This window comes from Diabrotica virgifera, chromosome 5, assembly GCF_917563875.1.
Source record: "Diabrotica virgifera virgifera chromosome 5, PGI_DIABVI_V3a".
NCBI lineage: Eukaryota > Metazoa > Arthropoda > Insecta > Coleoptera > Chrysomelidae > Diabrotica > Diabrotica virgifera.
This window is the reverse complement of record NC_065447.1, coordinates 100,198,058-100,219,361: the sequence shown is the minus strand read 5'-3', so window position 1 is coordinate 100,219,361 and position 21,304 is coordinate 100,198,058. Positions and strand designations below refer to the sequence as shown.

The window sequence follows — 21,304 nt, the reverse complement described above, 5'->3', positions numbered from 1 at the left end:
TGATAGCTATCTCTTGATGAAGGATTTTTCCCACTGCGTCATGCCGTTCCTTGTATTCAGTTGCAGCAAATGCCTGGCAGCCCCCTGTAAGATGTTGGATGGTTTCTTGGGCTTGACATCCATATCGGCATCTGTCGTTTTGAACCTGAGGGTCTTTGATGATATATTTCAGGTAGTTTCTGGTTGGTATAACCTGATCCTGAATGGCCAGTAATGAACCCTCCGTTTCAGGGAACATCTTTCCTGATGTCAACCAGTAGTTCGACGCTATATTGTCGACATAATCTTGGCTGACCTCATTGGGATGTCGCCCGTGCAAAGGTTTACCCATCCAGGCGCGCACTTTTTCGTCCTTAGTAAGGTGGTTTATGCGCAGTTCTGCTTCCCTCAGTTTGATCGGTGTTGTGTCATCTACTGCGCAGATAGCGCGATGTAGAGTAGATGTCTCAGTAGATGTAGATGCCTCTTAATATTATTATTATTATTATTATTATTATTAAAAGGGAGAGCCCAGTAGTTGGTTGTATTCCAGAGTTTAAAGAAAATTACAGAGAAGTGAAAACTTCGAGTGTAAAAATTATGTTTAATTAAAAAACTTCTAAAAGCCGTTCAAACGGATTACAAAAATTCCAGATCGTCTTCGGTCTTATTAGGCAATCATCAGTGATACCTAGAAGTACGTATTTCCACTTTATAATGAATAAAAAGGGTATAATTTTGACTGTCAAACAAACATGTGGCAAATACTTACAATCTACTCGTAGTTGAAACTAGCCCAATTCCTTGTTCATAACAGCTTGAGTGTTGCATGATTTTGGTGTTAAAATTTTAAATTTTGAAACGACACTTGGTCGATGTTACAAGATTAACTTAAAGGGCAACATAGATGTCTTTTTTTGAAAAACTGACGGTACATGTCTCAATGAGTGATACAGACCGACTAGTCTGTACACAGAAAAGATATTCTTGTACAAATTGTATTATTGTAACTTGTAACTGTTAATATTAAATTGTCACCTGTAACTCTACACCTAAACCTACATCGCCGTTTAAACATTTAATTAAAACATCAAAATTATGTAACACTAATGTTTTTATTAAAATTAGAATAGAAAAGGCTAAGGCTAGAGCGAATTTTAACAAAATGAGAAAAGTGCTCTGCACAATAAATCTAAGGTTAGAGCTAAGCATAAGGCTGGTTAGGTGGTACGTTTTCTCGACTATGTTTTACGGAATGGAAGCTTGGGCCTTGAATACGGCATCAATGAAAAAACTGAATAGAAGAATTCTAAAAATATTATGGACGTCACAAACAAAGAGGTTCTGAGAAAGATGAATAAAGAAATAGAAGTCTTAAATACAATTAAAACCAGAAAATTGGAATATCTCGGACATATTACACGTGGAGAGAGATACAACTTGCTTCAACTCATTATGCAGGGAAAGATTCAAGGAAAAAGAAGCATAGGCAGACGCAGAATATCGTGGCTGCGCAACCTGAGAGAATGGTACGGATGTACATCAAACGAACTTTTCAGAACAGCCGTCTCTAAGGTCCGAATAGCTATGATGATAAGCGGAGATGGCACTTGTAAAAGAAGAAGAATGTTTTTATAAACAATAAGGTGGGCTAGTTTCAACTACGAATAGAATGTAAGTATTTGCCACATGCTTTGTTTACCACTCAAAATTTTATACTTTTTATTCATGTTACCGTGAAAATTCTTACTTCTAGGTTTCATTGATGATAGTCTGATAAGACCGAAATAATTCTGTAATTTTTGTAATCCATTTCGTTGGATTTTAAAAAGTTTTTAATAAAACATAAATATACAATTTTGTCGTCAATTTTTTAACACATTTACCGCCAAGCAAAGAAATACTGGAATAATATGTAATATATTTTTTCGCCACCCGTCACTAAAGTCATTCATTATTGTATGTAATCATTTGCCCTTATTTGCGGCAGTAAAGTAACACTTTATTGTACTGAAAGGAGAATTTCACTTTACCTGCCTCGATTAATCAAATTAACCAAGATTGAATGTAAGGGGTCGATGGCAGTAATCGAGTGGCGAGAATTTGAGTGAACTTAAAATTTATTTACTTTAATTATTAAAAATATTGTACATTATTGTACAATATTGTATTACTACACAATTTGCGTTATTAACAATTAAATTTATGTCAAAAAGTGAAACTCTGTAGTATATTGTAAATATATTCATATAAAATAAATTAAAACTTTACCGATTTAGTAATTATTTAATATTGATAACTATCGATTAAAAATCGAAAGCGGCCATATTGCAAAAGTTATCTGTCATCACTGTCATGAAATTAATATGACGTCTAAATTTTAAAAAGTTCTTAAATTGTAAATTGCAAGTAAGTGTTAAAACCAATATCAAATTATTGTAGAAAATGAAATTTTAGATAAAATATATTTTGGCATTATCCAAGCTGTCAAGCTTTCAGTACTTCATTTTCCAGTTGTTTATTCAGGGAATTAAAATTAAAGACGATTAATTTTATGAAATAATGAAGATTATCAAATTAAAATAATGGTGTAGTGTTATAATGAGATTTAAAGAAGTTAAATAAACGACAGGTTTTTATTCAATTTATTTTATAAATTTTATATTATTTTTTTTCAAGCTCACTTAAATAAAATAGAAAAATGGTTAAAAAATGTAAACTAAGAGCTAATGAAACAAAATCGACCCACATGACATTTACCATGCGAAGAGAGAGCTGTCCACCAGTATACATAAACAACAAACAATTATTACAAGTAGATACAACCAAATACCTGGGCATACATCTAGATAAAAGACTAACATGGAGAAAACACATATTCACCAAAAGAAAGCAACTTGTACTCAAACTTCAACAAATGTACTGGATTCTGGGTAGACATTCAAGACTGTCAATTGAAAATAAATTAGTGGTATACAAAGCCATACTTAAACCCATATGGACCTATGGCATACAGCTATGGGGCTCAACCAGCAACTCTAACTTGGAAATTATACAACGTTTTCAAAATAAGGTATTAAGAACCATAGTAAACGCTCCATGGTACGTCCCTAACGCAATAAAAGAGAGAGACCTGAAAGTTCCCAGCATCAAAGAAGAAATCAGCAAATACAGTGAAAAGTATGAAGAAAGACTTAGTGCGCATCCAAATGATTTCGCGAGTGAATTATTAAACACGGAGGGTGAGTTCGCAGACTTAAGCGTTATAAACCAACTGACTTACCAAATAGATTTTAGATAAATTAGAACTATTTTAAATTTTACTTTATTTTACTAGTAGTAATATCTATACATTTGTTGATAATTTAGAAAGGAAAGTTTTCATTGGAATTCTTACCTACATGTCATAGCCTAAGAAAGTCATAACTTTAACTGATTGTTCCTAACGGAACAGATTGTTAAATAAATTGGAGTAATAAAAAAATATTATTTTTAAATTATTACAGAGCCCAAACTCTTACGTAGTCAACTTTAAGGTGCGAATTCAAATTCCAAGTTGATTTCCAATCAAATTATGTTGGCGATAAAATTTTGTATGCACCACGTCAGTAAAGACTCTTTTCGAACTTGTCTGTTACGCGCGCTACGCTCGCTCTTCTCGTAATATCAAGACTCGTTCGATTAAGAGTCACTTTACTGACTTGGTACATAAATAACTATGATTAACTAGAGTAAAATAAATTTAAACAATCGTAAAAAATTGTTTACACTTTGATAATGGCATGTGTCACAACAACAAAATGGTTCGTTTTCGAACCTTTGGCGGGACTGAGCTATAAAAATTGAAATACACAATTTTATTTTTTGTGAAAAGTCTCAAAACATTTAGAGTGTAAATGGACCTGGCATTTTTGATAAACAAAAATAGTATGGTTAGAACATTGCCTACACTTTCTTTGTTAAAAACGAAGTCGAACGGCCCTATATATTTTAGAAATTATTTTAGATGTTTCCAGTTTACACTTTTTAATCCTGTATCTCTCACTATACCAGTTGGATAAATTCGACAAATCGACATTTTGTCTACAACACTACATAACCTGCCTTATGTAGCCCCCCTTCAGCCCTAGATTATAACAAAACTGAATACCAGATTACCCGTCCTTCTAAAGGTACGTACCCACTATGTTCGTAATATTGGACCACCAAGGCGGAGCGCGCACTGTTGCACGATCCGGGAGCTCCACTATGTTCACGAACCTCTTGCGCTCCGCACTCCCTGCAACTGCTCCAATCGATACGGTAAGCGCTCCTCTACATATAAACCAACACCAATTGGAACGCCGAGGCAGAGCGCGCACTGTTGCACGGTCCGGTTTCAACCATTCACTATGTTTACAAACCTCTTGTGCTCCGCGCTCCCTGCAACTGGTCCCATCGATACGGCATGCGCTCCTCTACATATAAACCGCCACCTATTGGACCGCCGGGGCGGAGCGGGCACTGTTGGACGGCCCGGAAGCGCCAACCATCTACTATGTTCACAAACCTCTTGCGCTCCGCGCTGCCTGCAACTGCTCCAATCGATAGGGTATGCGCCCCCTTACACATAAACCGCCACAGATTGGAGCGCCGAGGCAGAGTGCGCACAATTGCACAGTCCGGGAGAGGCAAACGTATCCACTATGTGGAGCAGTTGCGGGAGCTCATAGCGCAAGCATAGTGCATACGTTTTTTTACACATTTTACACATAAAAATATCCCAAAAAATTAATGCCTGTGCGCAACCTTGAAATTCCTGATCAGACAGGATTATAAGTCGACTTCCGCCAATGGTTCGTTATCGAACCATTATTTTCAAACACAAGATTTGATGACTCAGAATTTTTTTTATTTTTATAACAATTGATGTACAAGCAGGTTAAAAAAATAATGTTTTAATTTATTTGACCACAAAAGTGATATACCAATAAAATTACTACAGTAAACATAAAGTTGTGTCAAAGGATTGAAAATGTCCGACATTTTGAAAATATTTTTGTGATGAAAACATGAGTTTGGAAATTAAACAAAATTAAATTTAGTTACACTTGTATCTTCTGGTTGCTTGAAACATACACAGTTTAAAAAAAATAACGAATTGTCAAAAAAAATTCTACAAAAAATGGTGCGTTTTCGCACAGTTGGCGCTAAATGGGTTACATATTATAAATCTACTTTATCTATTACACAAATCGAAATAATTGTTTTATTTTTTGTTATTTCTTCAATTATCGCTAAGCTTACGTATGTAGAAACTCTAAGATAAAGAGAAGGACACAACAGAAGAGACTTAAAATGATGCAATGAGAACATTATTGATACAACTAAAAGAAAAAAGGCTTATGAGGTTTGATTAGTAACAGATGACAATAAGGACCATAAAAATATACAAGGTTTAATTAAAAAAATTGAAAAGAGGTAGAAAATTTTAAAAACACGTATTTTAGAAGTCTGTTGTTGCCTCTCCTCCACTTTGTTTCAGTTGTATCTTTAGAAATCCGCAAAACTGCAAAAGATACGTTTTACTTTATACTTTATATGTTAAGAAGCCTTCTGAAAAAGTTTTACTTTATACGTTAAGAAAAAAAAGGAAACTTTTAACAATTTTTTTCCTTGACTAAGCAAGGAAAAAATATGAATAAAAATATCATAGACCGGCAGTGTTTTTAAATACCTAGTTTTCAAACGAGCATTTCTAGATTAAAATCTACCTAGTATATTCGAATCTTCGAAGACACAGCTGTTTAAAAATGTTCCAAAAATCGCATTTCGTGTCATTTGTTAACTGATATTACTTCTGCCTCTCAATCTGAAATTGCATAAAAATGTATAATAGTTGAAGGTAGTTCTGTACGTATACAACAATCTCCACTTTTGGTATTTCTTGGACCGAACGTTTAAGGCGGGTTGACATTACTAGTGAAAAACGAACGTGGCTCACGCTTACGTATTTTGCCCGTGCTATTGTTAGATATTTTATTATCTATTTTCAAATTCGAGCAGTACATTTGTATTTGTATGCAATGCATAAATACTAATAATGTACTGCTCGAGTTTAAAAATAGATAATAAAATATCTAACAATATCACGGGCAAAATACGTAAGCGTGAACCACGTTCGTTATTCGCTAGTAATGTCAACCCGCCTTTGTCTATTTTTTTTTGACAACCTATATATTGAGCTTCTCATAAATAAGCCAACACATGTCGTCGTTAATTATTTCTCTCATCTGTTTGATCATTCTGCAATACAAAACCAAAATTTTGCAAAAAGCAAACGAAATAATAAAATATATATCAAAACCTAAATTTCAAGCGTTTAAGCAAGGCTTCATGTGGCTGAGAACCGAATTTATGGGAGTTTTACTTTTAACTTTATACTGACGCATTAAATACTTGCATTCGTTATTAATTTAATACTCTGGAGGTCATCATAATAAGCAGTGACGCCTAGTTACTCGCTTAATCACATATTAAGTGATAAGATAACATAAACATAATACATTGCAAAACAAAAAGAGATGAAACTAATGGAGATGGAAATGATCGTTATAAACGTATAAATTAACATTAGATTACATAGTTTCCCACCTTTAGACGTATCAGAAGAGTATGACAACTGTCACTGTGACAGTAGAATTTTATAAATTACTTTTGTCACAGACGTCTAAAGGTAGTGTAAAGTTAATTTATACGTTGAAAACGATCATTTCCACCTCCACTACTTTTATCTCTTTTTGTTTCGAAATGTATTATATTCTCCATCCTTTGCGCTATTTTGCCGGTAATAAGCACTCTCATCAGTATATAATTATTTAAGAGTAAAATAGACTAGCTTTGAGCTAAAATTAAAAAATTTATTATTCTAACTTAGAAATAAGCCACAATTTAACTTAAAAAATGATTTTGTTGGCGTTTCGACTTCCACCTCGGATAAAATACAAAATACATATTTACTAGATTAAATAAAAATAATGTTTCTTAGTAAAAAAATTATCTAATAATTTAATTTAATCTGACTCATTTATATAGGTAATTCAGACACATATTTATACAAGTAAAGACTTTAAAACGATATTGCCAATATCTGCGTTGAGTTGCGTTCCTGAAAATTCATTCTTAGAAGAAAAACAATTGTTTACATCTGTTTTATTAAAAAATGATTGTTTTTCCTTTATAAATAAGGAACTGTTAAGATTGTACCGAATGGAACAGAACACCGTAGAACGGAATCCTATAACATGCACAAGAAATAATACGAGGAAAATATCAATAACTATCCGAGAAACTTAAAACAATAGGAAATAAATTTAACATTTAAACAACATTCAAGACAACAAACATATTGAGATCTTGTTTATCTAAAACTATACCTAACAATGAACAAGAAAGAACAAAGAATTCTATGTATAAAATACCTTGTGAACAATTTTATTTATTTGAAACATCAAGACCATTAACATTAGAAAGTCGGAGGGGCCAATTTGGCCCCTGTTGTGATTTGAAGTAATTGTAGTTTTTTAACTCTCCGAAAATAAAAATGTGTCATGAGCATGAATCACACTCGTTTCATTGGTAGGCGGACTTTGAGATTTGTTTAGCAGTGTTTTATTTTCATGAATCATGTTTCACACATCATGTTTCATGTTGTTCGTTTCATGTTTCTTTTGTGTGCGGCTTGCCTTATAGTACAAAAGTTATTTCAAGACGATGGCATATGTACGTGTTTTATAATACTCTTGACTTGGGAGCAATACATGCATGGATTATTTATAAAGAACTAACTGGAAGTACAGTCAGTCTTCGTAAGTTTATTCTTCGGCTGTGTGAAGAATTATTGGCTCCATATCTTGCCTCCCGAAATCTGGTACTACACCTAGCAACACCAGTTCTATTAACAACCAGCACTGTTACTATCCAAAAACGAAAAAAATATCAGTTGGAAATATTTTGTCAAGGAAATCATCCTTCGAATCAATGCCACGGCTGTAACAATGCCGTGTGTGGCAAATGTCAAAAACTGCAAACTGTCAATGAAACTAAAGAATAAAATCAGATTCTATCGTCTAGAGTAGATTTAATTTCTTTAAACAGAGATTTTATTGATTTAAGAACTTCGGGGCCAAAATGATCCGTTCAGGCTTTCTAGGTAGGTATGCTAAGTCAGACTTTCTAGTGTTAAACGTTAGTGTTTGAATTTAATCAACCATCTGATCTTGGCAACAACGCTCATACTTCTTTCCCCTCGTAGCGCCACTATCTTGACCTGTTTTGGCCAACCTTTTTGAACCTACGAGGTTGCCTGCACAGCCAAAACTAGATCTCTTACACTTTCAACCGCCGACCGAACTGGTCAATTCCAGAGCACACACACGATATCAAAACTGTAAGTTGTACGTTTTCATTACGATTCAGAGCAAATAAATGATTTCAACCATTGATAACATCGACATACCATTCGAATAATATTTTGGTAGTAATATAGTATATTCATATTGAAGTACTAGTAGTGTTTTGACTCATTATATAATAAAATTGAACCTCTACCTATGGAAATATACCACTATCGAAGGAACCACAAAAAATCCATCTGAGAAAACAGACGGTTGTTTTCTGTACCCTGGCTCAAGAAGTAAGCCACACTTGGACGATTAGAAGCCCTATTCGTTCATGGTCCTCTCTCGCCGATGCAAAAATCAGGGTTTATAAAAATTAATAATAGCCCTTCACTGTAAATATTTTTAAAAATATATTCTACATTACCACGTTTCGCCTAGCCACGGCGCATCGACGGCGATTTCAAAACCAGGCGGTTTGGAAACTGGAACCACTATTTAAACAAGATACCTGGCGAACGATTTCGACATACAGGGAAAATAAAAAGACATTTATTTTGCGTAAAATAAAAAACTTTTATAATAATTAATTTTAAAACTTGGCAATTCTTTGTAACAAGTAGTTTTAAGGATTACACAAACATTTATTTGCTCTTTGAACTCTTTATTATTTTGAATTATCACCAAATTTTCTAACTTTTCACTTTGAACCAAATTATGAAATTTCACTGAATAAACATTCTAAACATTTTTACACAATCTTAAATACTACACTTACTTCACAGTGCCTCAATATATTTTAACCATTTTTTATAAATACTACATACATCAACGCGTTGAAAAATTTACATTTATTTTTATTTTTATTGAACTTGTGGTTTTTGTTTTCTCTTTCAAGGCGCTTATTTAAACTTTTTATTACGCAGTGATTTTAGGGTGTTTTTGATTTAATTTTCATATTATAATTGCTTATATTAATTACTGAACTTGATTAATAATGGAGACACTGAAGAAGCAGCGAGCAACGGCAAAGTCAGGCTGAACGCGAGCATATAATTGGTGTGATAAATTTTTAGCCTCTCAATTAACCGTAACAGAAATACAATTAAGAGAACAAGCAATAATTAAAAAGTTTGAATTTTATAACGAAATACAAGATGACATAGAGCAGACTAGTGACGTTGCCGATGCTTCTGAAAATCGTGATGCTATGGAAAACAATTTTTTTAAATACTTATCTTTATTACGCGAAAGGTCTCTCGTAGAGTCAAATCTACCCACTCTTTTCAATCAAACTCCCAGTGTCTCATTAACCACGCCTACTAATGTAAAATTGCCTCAACTATCTCTCCAAATCTTTTCAGGAAACTATGATGAATGGACATCTTTCCTCCAACTTTTCACCAGTCTGATAATTGACAACCCCTCTCTAACAAATATCCAACGGTTCATATACCTAAAATCTTCGCTTAAAAATGAAGCTCTCGCCTTAATTGACTCCCTAGAACTAACCCACGATAACTTTAAAATTGCTCTTGACCTCCTAGAAAAACGCTACTCCAACAACTTAAGCATAATTAACGCTAACTTAAAATCCATTTTGGACTACCCAGCTCTTACTAAGGCTAATGCTCAAAATCTCAGAGATTTCATAACCACAATAAGAAAACATATACAATCTTTGAAAAACTTAGACATTCCCGTATATACTTGGGATATCATACTAGTTTACATCTTATCACGAAAAATTGACTACAATTCGAAAAAACAATACGGAGAAAAACGAACCAAATCTGAACTACCAACATTAGACGAGTTTCTAGACATTCTAGAATATAGGTGCATCTTATTGGGCGATTTAAATGACTCACGTGGCTGCAAAATGGAAAAACTTATTCCGAAATCCTCTCGCGCTACCTCTTTTTACACCAATACCACCTACAATAATTCCTCCACTTCTAATTGCATATATTGCAATGACTTGTCTCATCGAATATATCGTTGTCCAGCTTTATCATCTCTATCACAATCTGATAAATTAAATTTCACACACTCTCAGCGCATGTGCACGAATTGTTTAGGCACAGGACACACTTACAATGAATGCATCTCTAGAACTTGTTCAATCTGCTCTAAAAAGCATCACACCCTCTTCCACATACAAAAAACTCACAACACTAACTTCTCGCAACAATCTCAAAATTCAAGCCCATCTCAAGGCCAAGAAACTACCAATCCTCAGGGCAATCAACATAATTGGAGATACAATTCAACTCAAACACATTCGGATGCCAATTCCAGAAAACATAATAATTATCGTCGTCAAAACTCAAACCATAACCGTCAAACTCAAAAACAGTCAAACCCTAATTTAAACTCTTCTAATAAACCCCACACAGAATACGACAACATGCCATCCTCTTCTGGCAATAACTCACACTCCGAGTCCGTTACAGCGGTATCTCTAATTTCCACAGGCGAACCTACATTCTCAGCTAACCCTTGTAATGTTCTGTTAGCAACAATTAAAGTAACCCTTCGATCAAAATCAGATCATATGATAACGGCTAAGGCGCTTCTCGATAATGCCAGTCAAAGTAGCTTCATATCAAGGAAACTGTTCGAAAAAATTAGCCGTAAAACTTACCAACAACAACTTCAAATTTCTGGAATTGCCCAGAGCTCAATTATGTCCAACGTAATGGCAGATCTTACAATCTTCTCGACTAATAATACAAGCAATAAGCTTAATATGTCTTGTTAAGTACTTGATAGAATAACTACCCCACTGCCGCAGACGCACATACCCTTAGAATTACTCGAAATACCACACAACATTTCTTTAGCCGACAATGACTTCTTCTCAACTTCAAATATTGACATTTTGATAGGAGCTGACAAATATTACGAACTTATTACAGATGGAATCGTAAGATTAGGAAAAAATCTCCCTGTACTTCAAAACACCTTTTTCGGTTGGATTGTCGCAGGTAGTGTACCTTATAATCATTCACAAAATAAAAGAGTATCCCTATTTACTCAAACTTCTAACATTATCTCAGAAATCACTTCTTCGCTTAACTGACTTCTTACCAAATTCTGGGAAATGGAAGAATTACCCACTAAAAAACTTCTCACCCCTACTGAAGAAATTGCAGAACTTGACTTCAAGAAAAACTTTAAAATTTTAGAAAACGGACGATTCCAAGTCAATCTTCCCCTTAAATGCCCCTCAGAGCATACCAAACTGGGTGACTCTGTCCTTATCGCTAAAAAACGATTCCAAGGCTTGGAAAGGAAATTCCCATCCATTAAATAGTTCTTTATTTATTGAATACAAAAGGTTTATCAATGAATATATTACACTTAATCACGCACGATATATTCCATTCACACTATATAATAATTTATCTGAACATAAATACTTTTTGCCCCATCATTGCGTTATAAAAGAGAGCAGCACTAGCACTCGATTACGCGTCGTTTTTGATGGATCTTGCAAATTTTCCTCTGGAACCTCTATAAACAACATCATGCTTCCAGGTCCACAAGTACAACCTGATCTATTTGACATTCTTTGCCGCTTTAGAATACCCCAACTTGTTTGTACAGCTGATATTCAAAAAATGTACCGTCAAATTAATATCAACCCAAATAAAACTTTTTTGCAAAATATATTGTGGAGAGATGATCCCTCTAAACCCCTTGAGTGCATTGAACTTACTAGCGTGACGTACGGCCTCAGATCTTCAAGTTTCTTAGCTACTCGGGCAATAAAAGAGCTTGCATCCACTAATATACAAAAATACCCCCTTGCATGTGAAACCCTACTTACACAAACTTACGTAGACGACATCTTCTGCGGTGCCGAAACTGAAACTAACTTAGAAACCACCTATCACGAATTAAATACCGTTCTAGGCAGTGCTTGCATTTCAACTCACAAATGGGTTTCCGATTCTAAAAGGTTTACTGAAAAATATTGCAATAATGATCGACCCACTTCATATGATATACAAATCGAAAATACCTCTAATAAGGTTTTAGGACTTTCTTGGAACCCTTCTCCAGATACACTATCAATTTCAGTACCTGAAGCCCCAACTTACACTCACGTTACAAAAAGAATTGCTCTATTCACTTTAGCCAAAATGTATGACCCCTTGGAGTTAATAACTCCGGTGATTCTACATGGAAAGTTATTCATAAGGAAACTTTTCCTCAAACGAATGGACTAGGATGATATCTTGCCTCCCTCCTTAGAAAAGGTGTAACATTTTTTTATATACTAGGATTAGTTAATAATTAATTTACCCGTTGGATTAAATTTTAAACCCACTAGTACTCATTACGGGTACGCCTATGGCCGTTTCCGTAAATAACTACCCTTAGCTAAAATTGGCTATCATAACGGTACTGGCACAATTCGTTGTCGGTATGACCAACGCAAATAACTGGAGTCCATTATTATAAACGGAACCATTTTTTTATTGCAGCTTTGCCGAGCACAATGTTTTGGAAATAACCCAAAGTCCCTTATTTTATATAGCTCTTGCTATTGTTATCTGTTTCGTACATAAACCTCCCAAGGAGTTTACTACCAACATTCCGCTAGGTATGTCACTTTATTCAAAGCGGCCAGGGTATTGCAATGTTTTATTGTGACTTTCCGTTTCAGTTATATTTCAAAGGAATATTTTCCCTTTCGAAAACCCCCGTTAGGCTTTCTTTTGCGGTATCTGTATGATGTACCGTTAATTTACCTAAAAACTAAACTAGGTCGGTTCTTTTTTTTTTATAGTTCGTTTTTTTGAAAGGGAGATTTCCCCACTTTTTTTTAAGGAAGAAGCATCGAAAAGATTGAAAAAAGAGGTTGGCGGCTGAATGGCTGGAAGTACAGACGTGTGTCTCTAGAGTACCGTATATCTGATCTACCGTATATCTGATCTACCGTATATCTTATCTGAGTGATATTCACTCTCTTATCGTATCTGTAATTGGATCTAACATCCGATTAGATTCAAATTACCAAATAAGTTCAGTGCTTGTTTACTAGTTAAAGTAAATATAGAGTCAGTGCAAATTAAGAGGCAGAGTATCTGTAAGTGTCTTAATTATACTACCTACAACTATTTCCAAAAATAGAGCAATCTATGGGCTATCTACCTCAAACATATCTTCATCTGTGGTTAAAGGCTAACCTCCGATGAATCTCATCAGCGATTTCCTCAATAGTTTTTTTATTCATTAATAAAACTTTTCATTATCAAAACTAAGTACAAACATTCACTAATCCATTAATAGCTGTGCGATTGGCTTTTTGTTTATAAAACCAAGTGCGGGGTGGTTTTTGATTTTTGAACAGTAAACGTTTGTTAGCTTTGTAGGCTTCGCATTCAATTTTATTATATCTTTGTACTTTATATTTTCTATCAATCATTAAGTTTGCCATATCAGTTATCTCGAGATAAGCCCTAAACCAGTAAAGAGAGATTTCTCATTATAGATGCTTGATTTGTTTTTTTAATTCATAACCAGGCTCTCTTTACTGTGTTTTTAATTGTGCATGTTTTTGTTATAATATGATACTTGTGTTTATTCTATCATAATTATTGTTTATTTCTAACTGTACAAAACAACACATTAAATGTTGGTGCAGTTTTGATTGGTGTACATTGTTTTCGCTTTATTTCTTGTTTTTTTGTATTCGCCCTTCTGGAGAACCATTTGTTTAATATATTGTTTTTTTTTTATTTATTTTACTAGTTTTATTTATCTACTCATAATAAATTCCCTGATAAGAAATTACCGCTAAATATTTACTAATTAACTGTCTATATCTTTTCTTGTATTTCGTCTCAGAATCTCATTATCTTTCCTTACCTACCTGTTTTCGTTTCTAAGGTTTCTTAATTTTCCCCTTGCAACCCCAAAAAGTTAAGTGGCGCCCTGTATCTCTTCTCTTATCTTAGGTAACTTTACCTATCTATCTTTTTATCTGTTTCTCTCTCTTCTCTTATCTACCTTCTCTTGTCTTATCTTTACCTATTTCTTCTATTGACTCCCTTCCACGTTTCAAAAGCTAGTTTCGAACCCACGACTCGCTTTCCACCTACCATCTGGCTGCCGTCGCAGTGTCTCCATTGGTGACCTTTCTAGCACCATTTAAAAAAAAAGGTTTCCGAGGTTACAAAGGAATGGGAAATTTTTGCAAATAATATACCTTACTTAAAATTATTAAAAATCCCACGCTGTCTATTTCTTAATAAAATAATCACAAACATACAAATTCGTGGATTTGCTGACAGTAGCGAAAAAGCTTATGCAGCATGCATTTATTTTCGTACATTATACTCTGATAACACAGTTTCCTTCATATTGGTTACCGGAAAATCTACGGTAAGCCCTATTAGGACAACTACCCTACCTAGACTCGAACTCTGTGCTATGCTACTCCTCGCAAAACTCACCAAACGAATCATATCAATATATGAAAATAAACTGGCATTCTATAGCGTCAATTTATGGAGCGATTCAAAGATAGCACTATCGTGGATACAATCTCATGCGTCCCGCTGGAATACCTTTGTTTCCAATCGAGTTGCTCAAATCACTGAATTGACAAATACCTTTAACTGGCGCCACGTAAAATCTGCAAAAAATTCAGCAGACTCCTCATATCGAGGATTATTAGCCCAAAACATTTTTAATTTAGATCTATGGTGGTCAGGCCCTTCATTTCTGCAAGACCCCAACATAAACCTCACTTACTTTAATGAAAAATTTGACGAATGTAACTTACCAGAGAGGAAAATCTCACTTCTTACCACTAAAAATTCTCCCCATACCGAAGAAAATTTTTGGCATAAAATCTTCCTAAGATTTTCAAAATTTTCAAGACTAGTGCACGCCCTAACATATGTTCACAGATTTATTCATAACTCTAAATTTCCCACTAAAACCCTTACCGGTCCCCTATCTGTAGATGAAATCCTAACGTCCATTAATTTTATTTGCAAAACTATTCAACACCAATACTTTAATTCAGAAATCTCGTAACTCCTAAATAGTAAACCACTATCTAATAAAAACATGGTGTCTCTTAGCCCATTCATAAATCACTCTGGTTTTTTGTGGGTCGGTGGACGCTTAAAAGAAGGCAGACATTCTAGAATACCACAAACACCCTATTTTACTTCCCTCTAAATCACATCTAACCACTTTACTACTTTCACACGAATATATTAGACTTGGTCATGTTGGACCACAAGCCTTACTTTCCAACGTCAGGCAAAAATTCTGGCCTTTGAATGGCCTAAGGGAAATTAAGAAAATTATCCGAAACTGCTCCATTTGTTTTAGATTTCGCGCTCAACCTGCGCAGCAAATCATGTCCGATTTGCCAAAGGAAAGAGTTTCGACTTCACGCCCCTTTCAAAATGTTGGAACCGACTATGGTGGACCACTGATGATAAGATCATCTCGCCTTCGCAAGGCCCCTCTCACAAAATGTTGGGTGGCACTTTTTATGTGTATGACCACAAGGGCTGTACACATTGAGCTCGTATCTGCTCTCTCTACTGACTCCTTTTAACTAGCGCTTAAACGGTTTATTGCTCGTAGAGGGAATCCCTCTGTTATATTCAGCGACAATGGTACCAATTTTACTGGCGCAAACAACTGTCTTCGTGAGTTGCACGACTTCCTCAAAAGCTCTAACAATTCCACTTTAATTCAAAACTCTGCATCAGAAAACCTAATAAAATGGAAATGGATACCCCCTCACAGTCTTCATTGGGGAGGAATCTGGGAATCCGCCATAAAATCGACCAAATTTGACATTCGTCGAATATTAGGCAACGCTCATTTGACTTTTGAAGAACTCGCCACTATACTAATTCAGATAGAGGCTATATTAAATTCCAGGCCAATTTGCCCTCTCCCTAGTGACCCTGCCGACTTAAAATGCCTGACTCCCGGACACTTCCTTATAGGCACGACACTTACTTCTTACCCTGAACAAGAAATCACTCACATACCCGAGAATAGACTTAACCTCTTTCAGCGCTGTACTCAGCTTCAACAGCATTTTTGGAAAAGATTATATTTGAAATATTTAAACAGACTACAGGGACGGCCCAAGTGGTCTCAAATTAAGGAAAATTTGAAAACAAACGATCTTGTTCTCTTAAAAGGGGATGAGACTCCCCCTCTCAAGTGGCCTTTATCTTGCCTCAAAATTCTTAATCCTTGGATTGCTTTTGCTTTATTTTTGTTTTCGCTTATGTTCATTTACACATCTTAGGTTTTTTTTTGTATTTTCTCGCATTCTAGTTTAATCGTTAGAAATCGTTCCTTTCGTTTTCTTTACCTCATTATTGAATGGGACATTCAACGGCCGGGGAGTATGTTTAAATTTAATCAACCATCTGATCTTGGCAACAACGCTCATACCTCTTTCCCCTCGTAGCGCCACTATCTTGACCTGTTTTGGCCAACCTTTTTGAACCTACGAGTTGCCTGCACACCCAAAACTAGATCTGTTACACTTTCAACTGCCGACCGAACTGGTCGATTCCAGAGCACACACACGATGTCAAAACTGTAAGTTGTACGTTTTCATTACGATTGAGAGCAAATAAATGATTTCAACCATTGTTAACATCGACATACCATTCGAATAATGTTTTGGTAGCAATATAATACATTCATGTTGAAGTACTAGCAGTGCTTTGTCTCATTACATAATAAAATTGAACTTCTACCTATGAAAATATACCACTATCGAAGGAACCACAAAAAATCCATCTGAGAAAACAGATGGTTGTTTTCTGTACCCTGGCTCAAGAAGTAAGCCACACTTGGATGATTAGAAGCCCTAGTCGTTCAGTTAGAATAAGCCAACATAAGTTTTTTATTAAAAATAGAGAATTTGATAGATTTCAAATATGTCAATCCGCATGGGACAGTGAACATAGAATTCAGTGAAAAGATTCAAGTAGGTATAGTCCTAAAAGAAACAGATAGTAAAAAGAGAAAATCAAAGAAGCGGCTCTAATTATACTAAATGAAACCAAATTGTATCGCAAATGCCTCGGTAGAATGAGTGGGATGTGGTTACCCATACTAAAAGAGGAAGTCAATAGAAAGAAAATACTACTATTAGTAAGTCAATAACATATCGACGATAGTACATAATTTATATTTTAGTAGTATTTATATATTTATGTATTACAAAAAAATATTTATAATTTAAAATAACATACATTTATAAAATTGGAGTTTGGTGGTAATTTTGAGAAAAAACTGAATATAAAACCAAATACTTACAACATGGGGAGAACATGAGGTTTTTTCCTGGTTTTTCCTTGTGATTTACTACGTAATCACTAACACGAGAATTTTACTGTCACCATTGCATATGTAGTTGTCTTTGACAAATCACATGCTATGATTTTTTGTGACGGATATTTTTCAGTTAAAGTTGATTAGATGTAATCGAATGAACTATCTTTCAATAAAGTCATCCCAGGAACGCAATTCACAAAATACTGGCAATAACATTTTAAAGTATTCTACTTTAAAATATATAATATATGTCTGAATTACCGATATGAATAAGTCAGATTAAATTAAATTATTAGAAGGATTGTTTTACTAAGCAACAACATTTTTGTTTAATTTAGTAATATTTTGTATTTTGATAACGACGGCCGAGGTGGAAGTCGAAACGTCAATAAAATCATTTTTTAAGTTAAATTGTGGCTTATTTTCAGTTAGTGTAAATTACATAAATGCCACAAAGAAATAGCTTCAAAACCATATTAAAATTAAATATCTCGCTTCGACTAATGTCCGATAGACATAGTTATTCGGCGGTTTCAGCTTCATAACAGTAAGAAACAATTAATAAAACTTACTTTGGCACGTTGGAAAAGTTGTTTCATCCCAGTTACTATCACAAAGTTGTAGAGGAATATTAGGGTATAATTGGTACCCTTCATGACATTCTAATCTTATTATTGTATTGACTATTACTTGATCACCTGGTTTAACATCTGCTTCAGTTACTAGCCACCTTCCATTCTCCAATTGTGGCGGAAGAGTACAGTTAAAACTAAAAAACGGATTTGGTTCAATATTAAAATTTATTTTAAAGGTCGTAATGGTTATGTAAATTGAATTGGTTAAGCACAAGAAAAGAAGATGAAATATAAAAATATAAATATCAAATGAATAAGACAAAGAAATTTTTTAAATCGAAGAAAAATAAAAAAGTAGAAGGAATTATGAGCGAGATAGAAACCTAAAATAAAAATTATAATTAAAACAATTTTACCCATACTTGAAACTAGGTAACCTAAAATGAAGAGCTAATGTAATAGAAGCAGAAAAATGGCAGAAGTATTTCAAAGATATATATCAAGAAACGGATAAAGAAGAAGAAAAAAAAACAATAATTAACACGGAACAAGAAGATGAAGAAGAAGGAATGACCTATACTGACCTGAAAAATAAATTATGCAAACTAAGGCCTTTCACACACACAGCTACTAAAAAGAAACTAAACTAGTTGGTAATTAGAATTATCAACTGGTTATCAACTATGGCTCGCACACTACGCTACTGAAAATTAATAAAACGAGTCAAATAAAACGGGTCTTGATGTGTGTACTTTGTACTGAGTAGCTTTGTTAGGCGGTGTTTAATAATATATATCTAAATTGCCGATATAAATGAGTCAGATTAAATAAATTATTAGAAACATTTTTTACTAAGCAACATTTTTGTTTAATTCATTAATATTTTTTGTATTTTGACAACGGCATCCGATTTGGACGTAGAAACGTTAATAAAATTATATTTTTAGTAAAATTGTGGCTTATTTGTCATCAAAACTAGGTAATTAAGGAATATTAATTTATAGTTAATTATATAGGCACAGATGTTTTCCACTTCTTGCACTAATTTTATATTAAACGACTCTTCCGCCAATTTCGCGTATAAAACTTTAAAAAAATATCACAAAAGGATAGAAACTAATACTCAAGCGACCTGCATGTCCAGTCCGCTGCCGACTGATCACACCCGTATTATAGACCGGCCGCTAACTAGTAGCGCTGTGTGCGGACACTAATTAAAATACATGGGCAGTGACTACTAAGTAACTGATTGATAACTGTCTGTCTGTAAACACAACTCCTCCGTTATTATACCAAGCAGAATGAAAATTGAGGTGTCGAATAAAAGCTTATAATCCAAGGATGGTACCTACTAAAGGTGAGTTTGACATAGGCACTCTGTCCGTCTGTCCATCCGACCGCGAATATAACTCTTCTTCTTCTTCTTCTTCTTCTTCTTCTTCTTCTTCTTCTTCTTCTTCTTCTTCCTTCTTCTTCTTCTTTTTCTCCTTCTTTTTCTCCTTCTTTTTCTTTTCCTTCTTCTTCTTCTTCTTCTTCGTCTTCTTCTTCTTCTTCTTCTTCTTCTTACTCTATAAATAGGCTTAATGGCTATTTAACTTCGATTTTAAGCCTCAATTGACATTATCTGAGCATCTATTCCTCGGTCGTCCCAATGATCTTCTTCCATTTGGCGATTTGTCTCTTGCTATTCGCACTATTCTATTTTCTGTCATTCCTTCTCTGTGTTGATTCCATTCTATTTTTCTTCTTTTGGTCCACATGTTTATTTCTTCTATACCACATCTTGCTCGTATTTTCTCATTTCTTCCTCTGTCTTTTAGAGTTTGGTTTGTTATTTTCCGTAAGACTTTCATTTCTGCTGTTTCCAGCAGTCTTTGTGTTTTCGCCGTATCTGCTCTTGTTTCCGCTGTGTACGTCATTATCGGTCTTATTGTTGATTTATATATCCTGGTTTTCGTTTACATTGTGAGGTATTGGTTTGTCCAGATTGTATTGTTGAAACATCCTGCTGCTCTATTCGCAATAAGCACTTGTTTTCGTACTTCGTTTTCCACTTTTCCGCAGCTTGTCAGTTTTATTCCCAAGTATTCCGTTTCCATCCATTCCGAATATATCTCCTCCGTCATTATACCAGGTAGAATGATAAATGAGGTGTCAAATGACAGCTTATAATCCAAGGATGGTACTAAAGTCGGACAGACAGACAGCCTAGATAAATTTTCTCACCTTTAGAACCATCCTTAGATTATAAGCTTTCATTTGACACCTCATTTGTCATTTTACCTGGTATAGTGACAGACGAGTTATATTCACGGTCGGACGGACAGACGGACAGACAGTCTAGGTCAAATTTCTCATCTTTATTATCATCCTTGGGTTATAAGCATTATTTGACACCTTATTTGCTATTCTACCTGGTATAGTGACGAAAGAATTATATTCGCCGTCGGACGGACAGATGGACAGACAATCTAGGTCAAATTTCTCACATTTAGTACCATCCTTAGATTATAAGCTTTCATTTGACACCTCATTTGTCATTTTACCTGGTATAGTGACAGACGAATTATATTCACGGTCGGACGGATAGACGGACAGACAGTCTAGGTCAAATTTCTCATCTTTATTATCATGCTTGGATTATAAGCTTTTATTTGACACCTTATGCGTTATTCTACCTGGTATAGTGACGAAGGAATTATATTCGCCGTCGGACGGACAGATGGACAGACAATCTAGGTCAAATTTCTCATCTTTATTATCATCCTTGGATTATAAGCTTTCCTTTGACACCTCATTTGTCATTGTACCTGCTATAATGACGGAGGAGTTAAGTTTACAGACAGACAGACACACGGGCGGACGGAGAGGCAGACGTGGATAATTAAAAGTTTTTACGTTTTTTCAAAATTGATGAAAACAACTTAAAAAACTTTACTTCATTGGTGTTTCAAAATTACATATTTTTTAAATGCAACTTTATGTAATGTGATAGTATGAAAAAATAGAGGATATAGTAACGGT

General features: G+C 34.5%; 1 protein-coding gene across 3 annotated transcripts in view; it reads right to left on the bottom strand.

Moving 5' to 3' along the window:
- LOC126885068 (uncharacterized) overlaps positions 1-21,304 on the bottom strand; it is a 205,823-nt gene that overhangs the window by 164,610 nt on the left and 19,909 nt on the right. For all 3 annotated transcript variants that reach the window (XM_050651498.1, XM_050651500.1, XM_050651499.1), the window contains exon 3: positions 18,278-18,474. In XM_050651498.1, coding sequence (XP_050507455.1) covers positions 18,278-18,474 — 197 coding nt within the window. The remainder of the gene's footprint in view (positions 1-18,277; positions 18,475-21,304) is intronic.